The 22,267-nt window shown below is 48.0% G+C and overlaps 1 protein-coding gene across 1 annotated transcript in view; it reads left to right on the forward strand.

The window, feature by feature from the left end:
* LOC115119126 (actin filament-associated protein 1-like 1) overlaps positions 1-22,267 on the forward strand; it is a 126,091-nt gene that overhangs the window by 80,032 nt on the left and 23,792 nt on the right. Inside the window, exons 3-8 of the mRNA XM_065018421.1 lie at positions 9,670-9,753; positions 9,985-10,050; positions 19,602-19,856; positions 20,305-20,525; positions 20,632-20,811; positions 21,020-21,100. Of these exons, the coding sequence (XP_064874493.1) occupies positions 9,670-9,753; positions 9,985-10,050; positions 19,602-19,856; positions 20,305-20,525; positions 20,632-20,811; positions 21,020-21,100 (887 nt within the window). The remainder of the gene's footprint in view (positions 1-9,669; positions 9,754-9,984; positions 10,051-19,601; positions 19,857-20,304; positions 20,526-20,631; positions 20,812-21,019; positions 21,101-22,267) is intronic.

The following is a 22,267-nucleotide window of genomic DNA, read 5'->3' on the forward strand; positions in this document are numbered from 1 at the left end:
GGAGACTACAGACAGACAGCTACAGCCCACAGGTAGGAGACTACAGACAGACAGCTACAGCCCACAGGTAGGGGACTACAGACAGACAGCTACAGCCCACAGGTAGGAGACTACAGCAACAGACAGCTACAGCCACAGGTAGGAGACTACAGACAGACAGCTTTATGCCACAGGTAGGAGACTACAGACAGACAGCTACAGCCCACAGGTAGGAGACTACAGACAGACAGCTACAGCCCACAGGTAGGGGCCTACAGACAGACAGCTACAGCCCACAGGTAGGAGACTACAGACAGACAGCTACAGCCCACAGGTAGGGGACTACAGACAGACAGCTACAGCCCACAGGTAGGAGACTACAGACAGACAGCTACAGCCCACAGGTAGGAGACTACAGACAGACAGCTACAGCAACAGGTAGGAGACTACAGACAGCTACAGCCCACAGGTAGGAGACTACAGACAGACAGCTACAGCCCACAGGTAGGAGACTACTGACAGACAGCTACAGCCACAGGTAGGAGACTACATACAGACAGCTACAGCCACAGGTAGGAGACTACATACAGACAGCTACAGCCCAAAGGTAGGAGACTACAGACAGACAGCTACAACCCACCGGTAGGAGACTAGAGACAGACAGCTACAGCAACAGGTAGGAGACTACAGACAGCTACAGCCCACAGGTAGGAGACTACAGACAGACAGCTACAGCCACAGGTAGGGGACTACAGACAGACAGCTACAGCCACAGGTAGGAGACTACAGACAGACAGCTACAGCAACAGGTAGGAGACTACAGACAGACAGCTACAGCCACAGGTAGGAGACTACAGACAGACAGCTACAGCAACAGGTAGGAGACTACAGACAGCTACAGCCCACAGGTAGGAGACTACATACAGACAGCTACAGCCCACAGGTAGGAGACTACAGACAGACAGCTACAGCAACAGGTAGGAGACTACAGACAGCTACAGCCCACAGGTAGGAGACTACAGACAGACAGCTACAGCCACAGGTAGGAGACTACAGACAGACAGCTACAGCCACAGGTAGGAGACTACAGACAGCTACAGCCCACAGGTAGGGGACTACAGACAGACAGCTACAGCCCACAGGTAGGAGACTACAGACAGACAGCTACAGCCCACAGGTAGGAGACTACTGACAGACAGCTACAGCCACAGGTAGGAGACTACATACAGACAGCTACAGCCCACAGGTAGGAGACTACAGACAGACAGCTACAGCCACAGGTAGGAGACTACAGACAGACAGCTACAGCCACAGGTAGGAGACTACAGACAGACAGCTACAGCCCACAGGTAGGAGACTACATACAGACAGCTACAGCCACAGGTAGGAGACTACAGACAGACAGCTACAGCCACAGGTAGGAGACTACAGACAGACAGCTTTAGGCCACAGGTAGGAGACTACAGACAGACAGCTACAGCCCACAGGTAGGAGACTACAGACAGACAGCTACAGCCCACAGGTAGGGGACTACAGACAGACAGCTACAGCCCACAGGTAGGAGACTACAGACAGACAGCTACATCCCACAGGTAGGGGACTACAGACAGACAGCTACAGCCCACAGGTAGGAGACTACAGACAGACAGCTACAGCCCACAGGTAGGAGACTACAGACAGACAGCTACAGCCCACAGGTAGGAGACTATAGACAGACAGCTACAGCCCACAGGTAGGAGACTACATACAGACAGCTACAGCAACAGGTAGGAGACTACAGACAGCTACAGCCCACAGGTAGGAGACTACAGACAGACAGCTACAGCCCACAGGTAGGAGACTACTGACAGACAGCTATAGCCCACAGGTAGGAGACTACATACAGACAGCTACAGCCACAGGTAGGAGACTACAGACAGACAGCTACAGCCCACCGGTAGGAGACTACATACAGACAGCAACAGCCACAGGTAGGAGACTACAGACAGACAGCTACAGCCACAGGTAGGAGACTACAGACAGACAGCTTTAGGCCACAGGTAGGAGACTACAGACAGACAGCTACAGCCCACAGGTAGGAGACTACAGACAGACAGCTACAGCCCACAGGTAGGGGACTACAGACAGACAGCTACAGCCCACAGGTAGGAGACTACAGACAGACAGCTACAGCCCACAGGTAGGAGACTACAGACAGACAGCTACAGCAACAGGTAGGAGACTACAGACAGCTACAGCCCACAGGTAGGAGACTACAGACAGACAGCTACAGCCCACAGGTAGGAGACTACTGACAGACAGCTACAGCCACAGGTAGGAGACTACATACAGACAGCTACAGCCACAGGTAGGGGCCTACAGACAGACAGCTACAGCCCACAGGTAGGAGACTACAGACAGACAGCTACAGCCCACAGGTAGGGGACTACAGACAGACAGCTACAGCCCACAGGTAGGAGACTACAGACAGACAGCTACAGCCCACAGGTAGGAGACTACAGACAGACAGCTACAGCAACAGGTAGGAGACTACAGACAGCTACAGCCCACAGGTAGGAGACTACAGACAGACAGCTACAGCCCACAGGTAGGAGACTACTGACAGACAGCTACAGCCACAGGTAGGAGACTACATACAGACAGCTACAGCCACAGGTAGGAGACTACATACAGACAGCTACAGCCCAAGGTAGGAGACTACAGACAGACAGCTACAACCCACCGGTAGGAGACTAGAGACAGACAGCTACAGCAACAGGTAGGAGACTACAGACAGCTACAGCCCACAGGTAGGAGACTACAGACAGACAGCTACAGCCACAGGTAGGGGACTACAGACAGACAGCTACAGCCACAGGTAGGAGACTACAGACAGACAGCTACAGCAACAGGTAGGAGACTACAGACAGACAGCTACAGCCACAGGTAGGAGACTACAGACAGACAGCTACAGCAACAGGTAGGAGACTACAGACAGCTACAGCCCACAGGTAGGAGACTACATACAGACAGCTACAGCCCACAGGTAGGAGACTACAGACAGACAGCTACAGCAACAGGTAGGAGACTACAGACAGCTACAGCCCACAGGTAGGAGACTACAGACAGACAGCTACAGCCACAGGTAGGAGACTACAGACAGACAGCTACAGCCACAGGTAGGAGACTACAGACAGCTACAGCCCACAGGTAGGGGACTACAGACAGACAGCTACAGCCCACAGGTAGGAGACTACAGACAGACAGCTACAGCCCACAGGTAGGAGACTACTGACAGACAGCTACAGCCACAGGTAGGATACTACATACAGACAGCTACAGCCCACAGGTAGGAGACTACAGACAGACAGCTACAGCCACAGGTAGGAGACTACAGACAGACAGCTACAGCCACAGGTAGGAGACTACAGACAGACAGCTACAGCCCACAGGTAGGAGACTACAGACAGACAGCTACAGCCACAGGTAGGAGACTACAGACAGACAGCTACAGCCACAGGTAGGAGACTACAGACAGACAGCTTTAGGCCACAGGTAGGAGACTACAGACAGACAGCTACAGCCCACAGGTAGGAGACTACAGACAGACAGCTACAGCCCACAGGTAGGGGACTACAGACAGACAGCTACAGCCCACAGGTAGGAGACTACAGACAGACAGCTACATCCCACAGGTAGGGGACTACAGACAGACAGCTACAGCCCACAGGTAGGAGACTACAGACAGACAGCTACAGCCCACAGGTAGGAGACTACAGACAGACAGCTACAGCCCACAGGTAGGAGACTATAGACAGACAGCTACAGCCCACAGGTAGGAGACTACATACAGACAGCTACAGCAACAGGTAGGAGACTACAGACAGCTACAGCCCACAGGTAGGAGACTACAGACAGACAGCTACAGCCCACAGGTAGGAGACTACTGACAGACAGCTATAGCCCACAGGTAGGAGACTACATACAGACAGCTACAGCCACAGGTAGGAGACTACAGACAGACAGCTACAGCCCACAGGTAGGAGACTACAGACAGACAGCAACAGCCACAGGTAGGAGACTACAGACAGACAGCTACAGCCACAGGTAGGAGACTACAGACAGACAGCTTTAGGCCACAGGTAGGAGACTACAGACAGACAGCTACAGCCCACAGGTAGGAGACTACAGACAGACAGCTACAGCCCACAGGTAGGGGACTACAGACAGACAGCTACAGCCCACAGGTAGGAGACTACAGACAGACAGCTACAGCCCACAGGTAGGAGACTACAGACAGACAGCTACAGCAACAGGTAGGAGACTACAGACAGCTACAGCCCACAGGTAGGAGACTACAGACAGACAGCTACAGCCCACAGGTAGGAGACTACTGACAGACAGCTACAGCCACAGGTAGGAGACTACATACAGACAGCTACAGCCACAGGTAGGAGACTACATACAGACAGCTACAGCCCACAGGTAGGAGACTACAGACAGACAGCTACAACCCACAGGTAGGAGACTAGAGACAGACAGCTACAGCAACAGGTAGGAGACTACAGACAGCTACAGCCCACAGGTAGGAGACTACAGACAGACAGCTACAGCCACAGGTAGGGGACTACAGACAGACAGCTACAGCCACAGGTAGGAGACTACAGACAGACAGCTACAGCCACAGGTAGGAGACTACAGACAGACAGCTACAGCAACAGGTAGGAGACTACAGACAGCTACAGCCCACAGGTAGGAGACTACATACAGACAGCTACAGCCCACAGGTAGGAGACTACAGACAGACAGCTACAGCAACAGGTAGGAGACTACAGACAGCTACAGCCCACAGGTAGGAGACTACAGACAGACAGCTACAGCCACAGGTAGGAGACTACAGACAGACAGCTACAGCCACAGGTAGGAGACTACAGACAGCTACAGCCCACAGGTAGGAGACTACAGACAGACAGCTACAGCCCACAGGTAGGAGACTACAGACAGCTACAGCCCACATGTAGGAGACTACAGACAGCTACAGCCCACAGGTAGGAGACTACAGACAGACAGCTACAACCCACAGGTAGGAGACTAGAGACAGACAACTACAGCAACAGGTAGGAGACTACAGACAGCTACAGCCCACAGGTAGGAGACTACAGACAGACAGCTACAGCCACAGGTAGGGGACTACAGACAGACAGCTACAGCCACAGGTAGGAGACTACAGACAGACAGCTACAGCAACAGGTAGTAGACTACAGACAGACAGCTACAGCCACAGGTAGGAGACTACAGACAGACAGCTACAGCCCACAGGTAGGAGACTACATACAGACAGCAACAGCCACAGGTAGGAGACTACAGACAGACAGCTACAGCCACAGGTAGGAGACTACAGACAGACAGCTTTATGCCACAGGTAGGAGACTACAGACAGACAGCTACAGCCCACAGGTAGGAGACTACAGACAGACAGCTACAGCCCACAGGTAGGGGACTACAGACAGACAGCTACAGCCCACAGGTAGGAGACTACAGACAGACAGCTACAGCCCACAGGTAGGGGACTACAGACAGACAGCTACAGCCCACAGGTAGGAGACTACAGACAGACAGCTACAGCCCACAGGTAGGAGACTACAGACAGACAGCTACAGCAACAGGTAGGAGACTACAGACAGCTACAGCCCACAGGTAGGAGACTACAGACAGACAGCAACAGCCAGCAGGTAGGAGACTACTGACAGACAGCTACAGCCACAGGTAGGAGACTACATACAGACAGCTACAGCCACAGGTAGGAGACTACATACAGACAGCTACAGCCCACAGGTAGGAGACTACAGACAGACAGCTACAACCCACAGGTAGGAGACTAGAGACAGACAGCTACAGCAACAGGTAGGAGACTACAGACAGCTACAGCCCACAGGTAGGAGACTACAGACAGACAGCTACAGCCACAGGTAGGGGACTACAGACAGACAGCTACAGCCACAGGTAGGAGACTACAGACAGACAGCTACAGCAACAGGTAGGAGACTACAGACAGACAGCTACAGCCACAGGTAGGAGACTACAGACAGACAGCTACAGCAACAGGTAGGAGACTACAGACAGCTACAGCCCACAGGTAGGAGACTACATACAGACAGCTACAGCCCACAGGTAGGAGACTACAGACAGACAGCTACAGCAACAGGTAGGAGACTACAGACAGCTACAGCCCACAGGTAGGAGACTACAGACAGACAGCTACAGCCACAGGTAGGAGACTACAGACAGACAGCTACAGCCACAGGTAGGAGACTACAGACAGCTACAGCCCACAGGTAGGAGACTACAGACAGACAGCTACAGCCACAGGTAGGAGACTACAGACAGACAGCTACAGCAACAGTTAGGAGACTACAGACAGACAGCTACAGCCACAGGTAGGAGACTAGATACAGACAGCTACAGCCACAGGTAGGAGACTACAGACAGACAGCTACAGCCCACAGGTAGGGGACTACAGACAGACAGCTACAGCCCACAGGTAGGAGACTACAGACAGACAGCTACAGCCCACAGGTAGGAGACTACAGACAGCTACAGCCCACATGTAGGAGACTACAGACAGCTACAGCCACAGGTAGGAGACTAGATACAGACAGCTACAGCCACAGGTAGGAGACTACAGACAGACAGCTACAGCCCACAGGTAGGGGACTACAGACAGACAGCTACAGCCCACAGGTAGGAGACTACAGACAGACAGCTACAGCCCACAGGTAGGAGACTACAGACAGCTACAGCCACAGGTAGGGGACTACAGACAGACAGCTACAGCCACAGGTAGGAGACTACAGACAGACAGCTACAGCAACAGGTAGGAGACTACAGACAGACAGCTACAGCCACAGGTAGGAGACTACAGACAGACAGCTACAGCAACAGGTAGGAGACTACAGACAGCTACAGCCCACAGGTAGGAGACTACATACAGACAGCTACAGCCCACAGGTAGGAGACTACAGACAGACAGCTACAGCAACAGGTAGGAGACTACAGACAGCTACAGCCCACAGGTAGGAGACTACAGACAGACAGCTACAGCCCACAGGTAGGAGACTACAGACAGACAGCTACAGCCCACAGGTAGGAGACTACAGACAGACAGCTACAGCCCACAGGTAGGAGACTACAGACAGACAGCTACAGCAACAGGTAGGAGACTACAGACAGCTACAGCCCACATGTAGGAGACTACAGACAGACAGCTACAGCCCACAGGTAGGAGACTACTGACAGACAGCTACAGCCACAGGTAGGAGACTACATACAGACAGCTACAGCCACAGGTAGGAGACTACATACAGACAGCTACAGCCCACAGGTAGGAGACTACAGACAGACAGCTACAACCCACAGGTAGGAGACTAGAGACAGACAGCTACAGCAACAGGTAGGAGACTACAGACAGCTACAGCAACAGGTAGGAGACTACAGACAGCTACAGCCCACAGGTAGGAGACTACAGACAGACAGCTACAGCCACAGGTAGGAGACTACAGACAGACAGCTACAGCCACAGGTAGGAGACTACAGACAGCTACAGCCCACAGGTAGGAGACTACAGACAGACAGCTACAGCCACAGGTAGGAGACTACAGACAGACAGCTACAGCAACAGTTAGGAGACTACAGACAGACAGCTACAGCCACAGGTAGGAGACTAGATACAGACAGCTACAGCCACAGGTAGGAGACTACAGACAGACAGCTACAGCCCACAGGTAGGGGACTACAGACAGACAGCTACAGCCCACAGGTAGGAGACTACAGACAGACAGCTACAGCCCACAGGTAGGAGACTACAGACAGCTACAGCCCACATGTAGGAGACTACAGACAGCTACAGCCACAGGTAGGAGACTAGATACAGACAGCTACAGCCACAGGTAGGAGACTACAGACAGACAGCTACAGCCCACAGGTAGGGGACTACAGACAGACAGCTACAGCCCACAGGTAGGAGACTACAGACAGACAGCTACAGCCCACAGGTAGGAGACTACAGACAGCTACAGCCACAGGTAGGGGACTACAGACAGACAGCTACAGCCACAGGTAGGAGACTACAGACAGACAGCTACAGCAACAGGTAGGAGACTACAGACAGACAGCTACAGCCACAGGTAGGAGACTACAGACAGACAGCTACAGCCCACAGGTAGGAGACTACAGACAGACAGCTACAGCAACAGGTAGGAGACTACAGACAGCTACAGCCCACAGGTAGGAGACTACAGACAGACAGCTACAGCCCACAGGTAGGAGACTACAGACAGACAGCTACAGCCCACAGGTAGGAGACTACAGACAGACAGCTACAGCCCACAGGTAGGAGACTACAGACAGACAGCTACAGCAACAGGTAGGAGACTACAGACAGCTACAGCCCACATGTAGGAGACTACAGACAGACAGCTACAGCCCACAGGTAGGAGACTACTGACAGACAGCTACAGCCACAGGTAGGAGACTACGTACAGACAGCTACAGCCACAGGTAGGAGACTACATACAGACAGCTACAGCCCACAGGTAGGAGACTACAGACAGACAGCTACAACCCACAGGTAGGAGACTAGAGACAGACAGCTACAGCAACAGGTAGGAGACTACAGACAGCTACAGCCCACAGGTAGGAGACTACAGACAGACAGCTACAGCCACAGGTAGGGGACTACAGACAGACAGCTACAGCCACAGGTAGGAGACTACAGACAGACAGCTACAGCAACAGGTAGGAGACTACAGACAGACAGCTACAGCCACAGGTAGGAGACTACAGACAGACAGCTACAGCAACAGGTAGGAGACTACAGACAGCTACAGCCCACAGGTAGGAGACTACATACAGACAGCTACAGCCCACAGGTAGGAGACTACAGACAGACAGCTACAGCAACAGGTAGGAGACTACAGACAGCTACAGCCCACAGGTAGGAGACTACAGACATACAGCTACAGCCACAGGTAGGAGACTACAGACAGCTACAGCCCACAGGTAGGAGACTACAGACAGACAGCTACAGCCACAGGTAGGAGACTACAGACAGACAGCTACAGCAACAGTTAGGAGACTACAGACAGACAGCTACAGCCACAGGTAGGAGACTAGATACAGACAGCTACAGCCACAGGTAGGAGACTACAGACAGACAGCTACAGCCCACAGGTAGGGGACTACAGACAGACAGCTACAGCCCACAGGTAGGAGACTACAGACAGACAGCTACAGCCCACAGGTAGGAGACTACAGACAGCTACAGCCCACAGGTAGGAGACTACAGACAGACAGCTACAGCCCACAGGTTGGAGGGAAACAGAGGTATAGACCAGACCTGGATTCAAATTCTATTTGAAATTGTTCAAATACTTTTAAGCTTTTGCTTTAGTCTGCCAGAGTGCCAGATGGAAGGGGGTTTGTACAGGCAAACTCATTCAAGCACAGATGCTTGAATTTATTTTATTATTTTACTTAATTTTTTATTTAACCTTCATCTAATTAGGCAAGTCAAAATGATTTCAAATAGTAATTGAACCCAGGTCTGACATAGACAGAGATAGACAGATAGGAACAGAGACATCACAGATAAAGTGAAATCAAACAATATAATATCTTTCTAAAAGTGTGTTTAAACAGCATGTTTTGTCTCAGTGACAGGACCAGACTACTTGTCCATGAACACGTCAGTCTACAGACACGGCACCAGCTTTGTGGAATCCCTCTTCGAGACCTTTGGTGAGTTTGGTTCTCGGAGCGATACTAACTTTATTTGAACAACCAGGGCATCAATAAAGGAGAAGTTAAAGATTTTACAACCGTTTCTCCTGGCCCATTTTCAGGGTGAGCAACCGCCTAACTTCAAGTTGTAAAATCCTGAACTTTCCCTTTAACTGTCTTCTACCTCTGTCCAAACTGTGACCTGGGGGAGCTGAACTTTCCCTTTAACTGTCTTCTACCTCTGTCCAGACTGTGACCTGGGGGAGCTGAAAGACATGACAGAGGACAGGAACGAGAAGCAGGACACACACACAGAGACACACACTGACACACACACTGACACACACACTGACACAATACCCTCAAAACAGGTGAGCTACACATTACACACATTTACTGTTCCTGTGTGTTCATACATGTGTTTTATGTGTGTCTATGCATCTGAAGTACTGTATATCAATCCTACTAACCATACATGTGTTTTTATGTGTGTCTATGAATCTGAAGTACTGTATATCAATCCTACTAACCATACATGTGTTTTATGTCTGTCTATGAATCTGAAGTACTGTATATCAATCCTACTAACCATACATGTGTTTTATGTGTGTCTATGAATCTGAAGTACTGTATATCAATCCTACTAACCATACATGTGTTTTATGTGTGTCTATGAATCTGAAGTACTGTATATCAATCCTACTAACCATACATGTGTTTTATGTGTGTCTATGAATCTGAAGTACTGTATATCAATCCTACTAACCATTGAATCGTTCCCCTCAACAACAATGACGCTCTGGAATTAAATCATAGCTGGCCCATGTGGAGCATAAGCTGTGATATCACCCTGTACATAAAGGGGTGGGGGGTGACAGAGGTATGGCTGTAAGGGAGGACGACAGAGAGGTATGGCAGTAAGGGAGATGACAGAGAAGTGTGGCTGTAAGGGAGGACGACAGAGAGGTATGGCTGTAAGGGAGGACGACAGAGAGGTATGGCTGTAAGGGAGGACGACAGAGAGGTATGGCAGTAAGGGAGATGACAGAGAAGTGTGGCTGTAAGGGAGGACGACAGAGAGGTATAGCTGTAAGGGAGGACGACAGAGAGGTATAGCTGTAAGGGAGGACGACAGAGAGGTATGGCTGTAAGGGAGGATGACAGAGAGGTATAGCTGTAAGGGAGGACAACAGAGAGGTATAGCTGTAAGGGAGGATGACAGAGAGGTATGGCTGTAAGGGAGGACGACAGAGAGGTATAGCTATAAGGGAGGACGACAGAGAGGTATGGCTGTAAGGGAGGATGACAGAGAGGTATAGCTGTAAGGGAGGATGACAGAGAGGTATGGCTGTAAGGGAGGATGACAGAGAGGTATGGCTGTAAGGGAGGATGACAGAGAGGTATGGCTGTAAGGGAGGACGACAGAGAGGTATAGCTGTAAGGGAGGACGACAGAGAGGTATAGCTGTAAGGGAGGATGACAGAGAGGTATAGCTGTAAGGGAGGATGACAGAGAGGTATAGCTGTAAGGGAGGATGATAGAGAGATATGGCGGTATGGGTGGATGACAGAGAGGTATGGCAGTAAGGGAGGATGACAGAGAGGTATGGCTGTAAGAAAGATTTGAACAGGACAGACAAGACAGATGGTTCTGGAGTGTAGTGCTGTCTCTCTCTCTCGCTCTCTCTTGTTTTCTTTCTCACCCTCTCTCTTTCCCTCTCTTTCTCTGCAGCTGCAGGGCAGTTATAACAAGTCCCTCTATCTGTCAGTCAGTGTCCGTACGTCAGTCTCCTCTGAGACCTGCTACAGCTCCCCACTGAACTATTACCAGTCAGTGAGAGAGAAGGAGGAGGGGAGAGGGAGAGAGAGAGGGGGGGTTGGACCAAGGAGAGAGAGGGGGGGGGGTGGACCAAGGGAGAGAGAGAGGGAGAGAGAGGGGGGGTTGGACCAAGGGAGAGAGAGAGAGAGGGGGGTTGGACCAAGGGATAGAAAGATAGAGCGATCGAGAGAGAGAGGGGGAGAGAGTGGGACGGGGGGTTGGACCAAGGGAGAGAAAGTGAGAGAGAGGGGGGGTTGGACCAAGGGAGAGAAAGAAAGAGCGAGAGAGAGAGAGAGGGGGAGAGAGAGAGGGACGGGGGGTTGGACAAAGGGAGAGAAAGATAGAGCGAGAGGGACCGAGAGAGAGAGAGAGGGGGGGGGCTTGGACCAAGGGAGAGAAAGATAGAGCGAGAGGGACCGGGGGAGAGAGAGAGAGGGGGGGGGCGGACAGATTGGTCCCCCATAGTGTTGATGATCCTCCATAGTGTTAGATGATCCCCCATTGTGTTGATGATCCTCCATAGTGTTAGTTGATCCCCCATTGTGTTGATGATCCTCCATAGTGTTAGTTGATCCCCCATAGTGTTAGATGATCCCCCATAGTGTTAGTTGATCCCCCATTGTGTTGATGATCCCCCATAGTGCTTTCAGAGCTCATTCTGTCATTTAGTCATTTAGCAGACGCTCTTATCCAGAGCGACTTAGTTGATCCCCCATAGTGTTAGTTGATCCCCCATTGTGTTAGTTGATCCCCCATTGTGTTGATGATCCCCCATAGTGTTAGTTGATCCCCCATTGTGTTGATGATCCTCCATAGTGTTAGATGACCCCCATTGTGTTGATGATCCTCCATAGTGTTAGTTGATCCCCCATTGTGTTGATGATCCCCCATAGTGTTAGTTGATCCCCCATAGTGTTAGATGATCCCCCATGTTGTTATCCCCCATAGTGATCCCCCATAGTGTTAGTTGATCCCCCATTGTGTTGATGATCCCCCATAGTGTTAGATGATCCCCCATAGTGTTAGTTGATCCCCCATTGTGTTGATGATCCCCCATAGTGTTAGTTGATCCCCAATTGTGTTGATGATCCTCCATAGTGTTAGTTGATCCCCCATAGTGTTGATGATCCTCCATAGTGTTAGTTGATCCCCCTTTGTGTTGATGATCCCGCATAGTGTTAGATGATCCCCCGTAGTGTTAGTTGATCCCCCATTGTGTTGATGATCCCCCATAGTGTTAGTTGATCCCCCATTGTGTTGATGATCCCCCATAGTGTTAGTTGATCCCCCATTGTGTTGATGATCCCCCATAGTGTTAGATGATCCCCCACTGTGTTGATGATCCTCCATAGTGTTAGTTGATCCCCCATTGTGTTGATGATCCTCCATAGTGTTAGTTGATCCCCCATTGTGTTGATGATCCCCCATTGTGTTAGTTGATCCCCCATAGTGTTGATGATCCCCCATAGTGTTAGTTGATCCCCCATTGTGTTGATGATCCCCCATTGTGTTGATGATCCCCCATAGTGTTAGATGATCCCCCATAGTGTTAGTTGATCCCCCATTGTGTTGATGATCCCCCATAGTGTTAGTTGATCCCCCATTGTGTTGATGATCCCCCATAGGGTTAGTTGATCCCCCATTGTGTTGATGATCCCCCATAGTGTTAGTTGATCCCCCATTGTGTTGATGATCCCCCATTGTGTTAGTTGATCCCCCATTGTGTTGATGATCCCCCATAGTGTTAGTTGATCCCCCATTGTGTTGATGATCCCCCATAGTGTTAGATGATCCCCCATAGTGTTAGTTGATCCCCCATTGTGTTGATGATCCCCCATTGTGTTAGTTGATCCCCCATAGTGTTAGATGATCCCCCATAGTGTTAGATGATCCCCCATTGTGTTGATGATCCCCCATAGTGTTAGTTGATCCCCCATTGTGTTGATGATCCCCCATTGTGTTGATGATCCCCCATAGTGTTAGTTGATCCCCCATTGTGTTGATGATCCCCCATAGTGTTAGATGATCCCCCATAGTGTTAGTTGATCCCCCATTGTGTTAGTTGATCCCCCATAGTGTTGATGATCCCCCATAGTGTTAGATGATCCCCCATAGTGTTAGTTGATCCCCCATTGTGTTAGTTGATCCCCCATTGTGTTGATGATCCCCCATAGTGTTAGTTGATCCCCCATTGTGTTGATGATCCTCCATAGTGTTAGTTGATCCCCCATTGTGTTGATGATCCTCCATAGTGTTAGTTGATCCCCCATAGTGTTAGATGATCCCCCATAGTGTTAGTTGATCCCCCATTGTGTTGATGATCCCCATAGTGCTTTCCCAGTTGAACTCATTCTGTCATTTAGATTTAGATCCTCTTATGTTAGAGATCCCCCAGTTGATCCCCCATAGTGTTAGTTGATCCCCCATTGTGTTGATGATCCCCCATTGTGTTGATGATCCCCCATAGTGTTAGTTGATCCCCCATTGTGTTGATGATCCTCCATAGGTTTAGATGATCCCCCATTGTGTTGATGATCCTCCATAGTGTTAGTTGATCCCCCATTGTGTTGATGATCCCCCATAGTGTTAGTTGATCCCCCATAGTGTTAGATGATCCCCCATAGTGTTAGTTGATCCCCCATTGTGTTGATGATCCCCCATATTAGATGATCCCCATAGTGTTAGTTGATCCCCCATTGTGTTGATGATCCCCCATAGTGTTAGTTGATCCCCATTGTGTTGATGATCCTCCATAGTGTTAGTTGATCCCCCATAGTGTTGATGATCCTCCATAGTGTTAGTTGATCCCCCTTTGTGTTGATGATCCCGCATAGTGTTAGATGATCCCCCGTAGTGTTAGTTGATCCCCCATTGTGTTGATGATCCCCCATAGTGTTAGTTGATCCCCCATTGTGTTGATGATCCCCCATAGTGTTAGTTGATCCCCCATTGTGTTGATGATCCCCCATAGTGTTAGATGATCCCCCACTGTGTTGATGATCCTCCATAGTGTTGATGATCCCCCATTGTGTTGATGATCCTCCATAGTGTTAGATCCCCCCCCCATTGTGTTGATGATCCCCCATAGTGTTAGTTGATCCCCCATTGTGTTGATGATCCCCATTGTGTTGATGATCCCCCATAGTGTTAGATGATCCCCCATAGTGTTAGATTGATCCCCCATTGTGTTGATGATCCCCCATAGTGTTAGTTGATCCCCATTGTGTTGATGATCCCCATAGTGTTAGTTGATCCCCCATTGTGTTGATGATCCCCCATAGTGTTAGTTGATCCCCCATTGTGTTGATGATCCCCCATTGTGTTAGTTGATCCCCCATTGTGTTGATGATCCCCCATAGTGTTAGTTGATCCCCCATTGTGTTGATGATCCCCCATAGTGTTAGATGATCCCCCATAGTGTTAGTTGATCCCCCATTGTGTTGAGGATCCCCCATTGTGTTAGTTGATCCCCCATAGTGTTAGATGATCCCCCATAGTGTTAGATGATCCCCCATTGTGTTGATGATCCCCATAGTGTTAGTTGATCCCCCATTGTGTTGATGATCCCCCATTGTGTTGATGATCCCCCATAGTGTTAGTTGATCCCCCATTGTGTTGATGATCCCCCATAGTGTTAGATGATCCCCCATAGTGTTAGTTGATCCCCCATTGTGTTAGTTGATCCCCCATAGTGTTGATGATCCCCCATAGTGTTAGATGATCCCCATAGTGTTAGTTGATCCCCCATTGTGTTAGTTGATCCCCCATTGTGTTGATGATCCCCCATAGTGTTAGTTGATCCCCCATTGTGTTGATGATCCTCCATAGTGTTAGTTGATCCCCCATTGTGTTGATGATCCTCCATAGTGTTAGTTGATCCCCCATTGTGTTAGTTGATCCCCCATTGTGTTGATGATCCTCCATAGTGTTAGTTGATCCCCCATTGTGTTGATGATCCCCCATTGTGTTGATGATCCCCCATTGTGTTGATGATCCCCCATAGTGTTAGTTGATCCCCCATAGTGTTGATGATCCCCCATTGTGTTGATGATCCCCCATAGTGTTAGATGGTCCCCCATAGTGTTAGTTGATCCCCCATTGTGTTGATGATCCTCCATAGTGTTAGTTGATCCCCCATTGTGTTGATGATCCTCCATAGTGTTAGTTGATCCCCCATTGTGTTGATGATCCTCCATAGTGTTAGTTGATCCCCCATAGTGTTAGATGATCCCCCATAGTGTTAGTTGATCCCCCATTGTGTTAGTTGATCCCCCATTGTGTTGATGATCCCCCATAGTGTTAGTTGATCCCCCATTGTGTTGATGATCCTCCATAGTGTTAGTTGATCCCCCATTGTGTTGATGATCCTCCATAGTGTTAGTTGATCCCCCATTGTGTTGATGATCCCCCATTGTGTTGATGATCCCCCATTGTGTTAGTTGATCCCCCATTGTGTTGATGATCTTCCATAGTGTTAGTTGATCCCCCATTGTGTTGATGATCCTCCATAGTGTTAGTTGATCCCCCATTGTGTTGATGATCCCCCATTGTGTTGATGATCCCCCATTGTGTTGATGGTCCCCCATAGTGTTAGTTGATCCCCCGTTGTGTTGATGATCCTCCATAGTGTTAGTTGATCCCCCATTGTGTTGATGATCCTCCATAGTGTTAGTTGATCCCCCATAGTGTTAGATGATCCCCCATAGTGTTAGTTGATCCCCCATTGTGTTAGTTGATCCCCCATTGTGTTGATGATCCCCCACAGTGTTAGTTGATCCCCCATTGTGTTGATGATCCTCCATAGTGTTAGTTGATCCCCCATTGTGTTGATGATCCCCCATAGTGTTAGTTGATCCCCCATAGTGTTGATGATACCCCATTGTGTTGATGATCCCCCATAGTGTTAGATGGTCCCCCATTACATTTACATTTAAGTCATTTAGCAGACGCTCTTATCCAGAGTGACTTAGTTGATCCCCCATTGTGTTGATGATCCCCCATAGTGTTAGTTGATCCCCCATTGTGTTGATGATCCCCCATTGTGTTAGTTGATCCCCCATTGTGTTAGTTGATCCCCCATAGTGTTAGTTGATCCCCCATTGTGTTGATGATCCCCCATAGTGTTAGATGATCCCCCATAGTGTTAGTTGATCCCCCATTGTGTTGATGATCCCCCATTGTGTTAGTTGATCCCCCATAGTGTTAGATGATCCCCCATAGTGTTAGATGATCCCCCATTGTGTTGATGATCCCCCATAGTGTTAGTTGATCCCCCATTGTGTTGATGATCCCCCATTGTGTTGATGATCCCCCATAGTGTTGATCCCCATTGTGTTGATCCCCCATTGTGTTGATGATCCCCATAGTGTTAGATGATCCCCATAGTGTTAGTTGATCCCCCATTGTGTTAGTTGATCCCCCATTGTGTTGATGATCCCCCATAGTGTTAGATGATCCCCCATAGTGTTAGTTGATCCCCCATTGTGTTAGTTGATCCCCCATTGTGTTGATGATCCCCCATAGTGTTAGTTGATCCCCCATTGTGTTGATGATCCTCCATAGTGTTAGTTGATCCCCCATTGTGTTGATGATCCTCCATAGTGTTAGTTGATCCCCCATTGTGTTAGTTGATCCCCCATTGTGTTGATGATCCTCCATAGTGTTAGTTGATCCCCCATTGTGTTGATGATCCCCCATTGTGTTGATGATCCCCCATTGTGTTGATGATCCCCCATAGTGTTAGTTGATCCCCCATAGTGTTGATGATCCCCCATTGTGTTGATGATCCCCCATAGTGTTAGATGATCCCGCATAGTGTTAGATGATCCCCCATAGTGTTAGTTGATCCCCCATTGTGTTAGTTGATCCCCCATTGTGTTGATGATCCCCCATAGTGTTAGTTGATCCCCCATTGTGTTGATGATCCTCCATAGTGTTAGTTGATCCCCCATTGTGTTGATGATCCTCCATAGTGTTAGTTGATCCCCCATTGTGTTAGTTGATCCCCCATTGTGTGATCCCCCATTGTGTTGATGATCCTCCATTGATGTGTTAGTTGATCCCCCATTGTGTTGATGATCCCCCATTGTGTTGATGATCCCCCATTGTGTTGATGATCCCCCATAGTGTTAGTTGATCCCCCATAGTGTTGATGATCCCCCATTGTGTTGATGATCCCCCATAGTGTTAGATGGTCCCCCATAGTGTTAGTTGATCCCCCATTGTGTTGATGATCCTCCATAGTGTTAGTTGATCCCCCATTGTGTTAGTTGATCCCCCATTGTGTTGATGATCCCCCATAGTGTTAGTTGATCCCCCATTGTGTTGATGATCCTCCATAGTGTTAGTTGATCCCCCATTGTGTTGATGATCCTCCATAGTGTTAGTTGATCCCCCATTGTGTTGATGATCCCCCATTGTGTTGATGATCCCCCATTGTGTTGATGATCCCCCATAGTGTTAGTTGATCCCCCATAGTGTTGATGATCCCCCATTGTGTTGATGATCCCCCATAGTGTTAGATGGTCCCCCATAGTGTTAGTTGATCCCCCATTGTGTTGATGATCCTCCATAGTGTTAGTTGATCCCCCATTGTGTTGATGATCCTCCATAGTGTTAGTTGATCCCCCATTGTGTTGATGATCCTCCATAGTGTTAGTTGATCCCCCATAGTGTTAGATGATCCCCATAGTGTTAGTTGATCCCCCATTGTGTTATCCCCCATTGTGTTGATGATCCCCATTGTGTTGATGATCCCCATAGTGTTAGTTGATCCCCCATTGTGTTGATGATCCCCCATAGTGTTAGTTGATCCCCCATTGTGTTGATGATCCTCCATAGTGTTAGTTGATCCCCCATTGTGTTGATGATCCTCCATAGTGTTAGTTGATCCCCCATTGTGTTGATGATCCCCCATTGTGTTGATGATCCCCCATTGTGTTGATGATCCCCCATAGTGTTAGTTGATCCCCCATAGTGTTGATGATCCCCCATTGTGTTGATGATCCCCCATAGTGTTAGATGGTCCCCCATTGTGTTGATGATCCTCCATAGTGTTAGTTGATCCCCCATTGTGTTGATGATCCTCCATAGTGTTAGTTGATCCCCCATTGTGTTGATGATCCTCCATAGTGTTAGTTGATCCCCCATTGTGTTAGTTGATCCCCCATTGTGTTGATGATCCCCCATAGTGTTAGTTGATCCCCCATTGTGTTGATGATCCTCCATAGTGTTAGTTGATCCCCCATTGTGTTGATGATCCTCCATAGTGTTAGATGATCCCCCATAGTGTTAGTTGATCCCCCATTGTGTTAGTTGATCCCCCATTGTGTTGATGATCCCCCATAGTGTTAGTTGATCCCCCATTGTGTTGATGATCCTCCATAGTGTTAGTTGATCCCCCATTGTGTTGATGATCCCCCATAGTGTTAGTTGATCCCCCATAGTGTTGATGATCCCCCATTGTGTTGATGATCCCCCATAGTGTTAGATGGTCCCCCATTACATTTACATTTAAGTCATTTAGCAGACGCTCTTATCCAGAGCGACTTAGTTGATCCCCCATTGTGTTGATGATCCTCCATAGTGTTAGTTGATCCCCCATTGTGTTGATGATCCTCCATAGTGTTAGTTGATCCCCCATAGTGTTAGATGATCCTCCATAGTGTTAGATGATCCTCCATAGTGTTAGATGATCCTCCATAGTGTTAGTTGATCCCCCATTGTGTTGATGATCCTCCATAGTGTTAGTTGATCCCCCATAGTGTTAGTTGATTCTCCATAGTGTTAGTTGATCCCCCATTGTGTTGATGATCCCCCATAGTGCTTTCAGAGCTCATTCTGAGGTGTGGTGGAGTGTTTCCTGTCTAGTCCCATTCTACACTTATTTTACAAGTGACCTAGCTTTGCACAGTGTGTGTGTTTGTGGTGTGTGTGTACGTTCATGCGTGTGTGTGTGTGATTCATAGAAACATTGCAAACAAACGGTTGTTTTTCATGTGTGGTTACATGTGTATTGGTATGTAATATGTCATATAAGTGCAGTACCTGTGTTTACCTATCCTATAGAGCAGTCCAGACTCCTCTCCCCCGCTCCTCAGAGACCCCTCCGCCCCTGCCCACCACCCCCCCTCCTGAGGCTTACTATGAAGAGGCAGTACCTCTCAGCCCTGGCAAGCAGCCAGAGTACATCACCACACGTGGGAGCTCCAGCCCTCCTAACTCCATAGAGGATGGTTACTATGAGGATGCAGACAACAACTCTCCTTCTACCTGCATCAACGGACGACAACGCAAAAACTCCTGTGAGTCAAACGTAGTAGAAAACATATCCTACAGGACCACAACAAGGCCAGATTCATAGCTTCTGGTCTGTGTGTCCAGGGTGACATTGACGTTTTGTTCTTTGTAGTAAACATGTGCAGATGTATGTATGTATGTATGTATGTATGTATGTATGTATGTGTGTGTGTGTGTGTGTGTGTGTGTGTGTGTGTGTGTGTGTGTGTGTGTGTGTGTGTGTGTCTGTGTGTGTGTGTGTGTGTGTGTGTGTGTGTGTCTTTTCTACAATCGAAAGAGAAGTGTGTTAACATTTCATTCCTAAAGAGATTTTTAAGAATTGTATTCCTTAACACAGACAACTGTAGTTTCTTCTGATTGGTCTCAGTCTAACTGTGGTTTATTGGTCTCAGTCTGTAGTTTCTTCTGATTGGTCTGTCTAACTGTATTTTCTTGGTCTCTCCCTCTCCCCAGACAATGACTCTGATGCTCTGAGTAGTTCCTATGAGTCGTATGAGGAGGATGAAGAGGAAAGGGGAGCAGGACCAGGGTCCAGGCTGACCCACCACTGGCCTAGTGATGAGAGCTCCATGCTCCCTGTCAGAGACTGTAGGATATGTGCCTTTCTGCTGCGAAAGAAACGCTTTGGACAGTGGGCCAAGCAACTGACTGTCATACGGGACAACAGGCTACAGGTACACACACACACACACACACATACACACACACACACACACACACACACTCACACACACAGACACACACACACACAATCCTTAACCCCTGTGTTCTCTCCTCCAGTGCTATAAGAGCTCTAAGGACGTGTCCCCGTATGTTGACCTGCCCCTGACCCTTTGCACTGTTGTCTACGCCCCTAAAGAGGGACGCAGGAAGAGACATGAGCTGAGGTTCTCTCCACCCAGTGGAGAGGCTCTGGTCCTGGCTGTGCAGAGCCGGGAGCAGGCACACAGGTGGCTCAGGGTGAGGACAACACACACACACACACACACACACACACACCTGTCACACACACACTTTTCCTTTCCTTTCCCTTTCCACATCCATGTGTGTGTGTGTGTGTGTGTGTGTGTGTGTGTGTGTGTGTGTGTGTGTGTGTGTGTGTGTGTGTGTGTGTGTGTGTGTGTGTGTGTGTGTGTGTGTGTGTGTGTGTGTGTGTGTGTGTTCTCAGGTGGTCCATAAAGTGAGTCAGGGAAAAGGACCAGAAGAGTCCACTTCTCCCATGATGCCCAGAAAGACTGAGCTGGACAAGGTGTGTGTTACACTAGAGTCAGTAGTGTGCACTAGATTAAGTGTGTGTTTGTGTGTAGAAACCCAATAGTAACCACAGCCTAAATACATAAAACATTTACAGAATAATAGCAGAACAACAGAATAATAACAGAACAACAGAAGAATAACAGAACAACAGAATAATAACAGAACAACAGAATAATAGCAGAACAACAGAATAATAACAGAACAATAACAGAACAACAGAATAATAACAGAACAACAGAATAATAGCAGAACAACAGAATAATAACAGAACAATAACAGAACAACAGAATAATAACAGAACAACAGAATAATAACAGAACAATAACAGAACAACAGAAGAATAACAGAACAACAGAATAATAACAGAACAACAGAATAATAGCAGAACAACAGAATAATAACAGAACAACAGAATAATAACAGAATAATAACAGAACAACAGAATAATAACAGAACAACAGAATAATAACAGAATAATAACAGAACAACAGAATAATAACAGAATAATAACAGAACAACAGAATAATAACAGAATAATAACAGAACAACAGAATAATAACAGAACAACAGAATAATAGCAGAATAACAGAATAATAACAGAACAACAGAATAATAGCAGAACAACAGAACAATAACAGAACAACAGAATAATAACAGAACAACAGAATAATAACAGAATAATAACAGAACAACAGAATAATAACAGAACAGAATAATAACAGAATAATAACAGAACAACAGAATAATAACAGAATAATAACAGAATAATAACAGAATAATAACAGAACAACAGAATAATAACAGAATAATAACAGAACAACAGAATAATAACAGAACAACAGAATAATAGCAGAATAACAGAATAATAACAGAACAACAGAATAATAGCAGAACAACAGAACAATAACAGAACAACAGAATAATAACAGAACAACAGAATAATAACAGAATAATAACAGAACAACAGAATAATAACAGAACAACAGAATAATAACAGAATAATAACAGAACAACAGAATAATAACAGAATAATAACAGAACAACAGAATAATAGCAGAACAACAGAATAATAACAGAACAACAGAATAATAACAGAATAATAACAGAACAACAGAATAATAACAGAATATTAACAGAACAACAGAATAATAGCAGAACA

This window comes from Oncorhynchus nerka, linkage group LG5 (assembly GCF_034236695.1).
Source record: "Oncorhynchus nerka isolate Pitt River linkage group LG5, Oner_Uvic_2.0, whole genome shotgun sequence".
In the NCBI taxonomy this organism is placed as follows: domain Eukaryota; kingdom Metazoa; phylum Chordata; class Actinopteri; order Salmoniformes; family Salmonidae; genus Oncorhynchus; species Oncorhynchus nerka.